The sequence below is a fragment of the Buceros rhinoceros genome, unplaced genomic scaffold (genome assembly GCF_000710305.1).
Source record: "Buceros rhinoceros silvestris isolate BGI_N320 unplaced genomic scaffold, ASM71030v1 scaffold19407, whole genome shotgun sequence".
NCBI lineage: Eukaryota > Metazoa > Chordata > Aves > Bucerotiformes > Bucerotidae > Buceros > Buceros rhinoceros.
In genome coordinates this window covers 8957-10418 of record NW_010420652.1, presented here as the reverse complement: position 1 = coordinate 10418, position 1462 = coordinate 8957, and the positions used below count along the sequence as shown (strand labels likewise).

Genomic DNA, 1462 nt, shown 5'->3' with positions numbered 1-1462 from the left:
TACAAATAACTACTCAGTATCAAGGATATATGGTGAATTTATAGAAAGATGCTATAGCATCTCTATGGAAGAAAACATAACACAAAAGAATATCATAACAAAGTTGCAAGCTCATGGAGGTGACAGAAGAGTTAATGCCACTAATGAGCACCTGAGATACTTTAGAGGGTTTGTTGGCTTGTTTAGTTTGAGAGCATAAGTTTGACAGGAATAGACATCAAAGATACAATCAAACCCAAGTTTATTTAGAGACGAACTAGCTGGATAGTCCACGTCCTTACAGCCACTGCGCACTATCAAAGAGAATAGAACTACCTAGAACTAAGAGTATGGAGGACAGAAAGGTGTGTGGGGGGAAATCATCAGGACAGACAGCTCTAAGAGAAACAAGCAGCAAGGAAACACAGATGCTGAACAGGAACTAATCCAAAGTCTGAGCTGTTCTTTAGTAATTAATCTAACAGGCCTGCAAGTCAACAAATCTGAGTAGAAAAATGAGAAGACAGAAGTTCATATTTTAGGCATGAGAGAATCCACCTTTATCAACAGTACCAATGCAAAGGAAGAAAAATGACAAAGCCTGAAGACGAACCTTTCCCTGCCTTCTCTTCTGGTCCGTGCTACCTGATTGATTTCCATCGCTGTGAGCTTCTTGGCCACACGATACTGCCAGATGTAAAATGCTTCTTTTGAAGCTGCTATCACGTGCGTTTTGGTCATTGTGACAAACAATGGTGCTGTTAAGAAACCCAAATAGTTGTAAAATTAGAGCAGCAAGTACTGGACTAGATGCTAATTGGCAAAATTCTTCCCAGATGGATGAAACCGTATCTCCTAAGCTAAAAGCAAAAAACAAACGGAAAAAAACCCTCACACCACACTCAGCCACAGCACACTCAACCTAGCAGCAGTTTTCGTTATGTAAGAAATGTTGCCGGGGGCTTGTGGCCTTGTTCAGAAGAACAGAGTCTTTACAAGTTGTAATTTTAAAATTAACTACTTTCTCCCTATTATTTGAGCAAATTTCCATACACTAATGCAGAAGGTATCAAATACATATAGTGAAATTTTCAGGTTAATGACCAGTTCAGGAATATCTCAGAATCTCTAACAAGATGTATAAAATACCTCCGTATCTGATAGTTGTAAATACTCACATATAAATAAAAGAAAGACTACTCAAAAGTTGACAATTGAGAAGAGATCCTTTGATTAGCACTACTTAAAAGCCGTTAACAAATTTTGAGCTAGACGAGACCTAAAAATGCTGTTTGTATCTTAGTTAGTAGCTGGGCCAAATAATTCTTTATCTTGAGTAGCAAATTAAGTAGTTAGCAAAGTGTGCTAACTACTTAGTCTTACTTTATTGCATTCAAAGATCACAGTGTAGGAAGGCAGGGCATTTTCCTTTCTTTAGTCCTAAGCCCATTTAGATTATGTGGATAAACTAAGTATCTCATTC

The 1462-nt window shown here is 37.8% G+C and overlaps 1 protein-coding gene across 1 annotated transcript in view; it reads right to left on the bottom strand.

The window, feature by feature from the left end:
• Window positions 1-1462, bottom strand: part of WDR35 (WD repeat domain 35) — a gene marked incomplete at its 5' end in the record, with an annotated part of 29057 nt that overhangs the window by 18994 nt on the left and 8601 nt on the right. The window contains one exon of the mRNA XM_010139384.1: window positions 593-737. Within this exon, the coding sequence (XP_010137686.1) occupies window positions 593-737 (145 nt within the window). The remainder of the gene's footprint in view (window positions 1-592; window positions 738-1462) is intronic.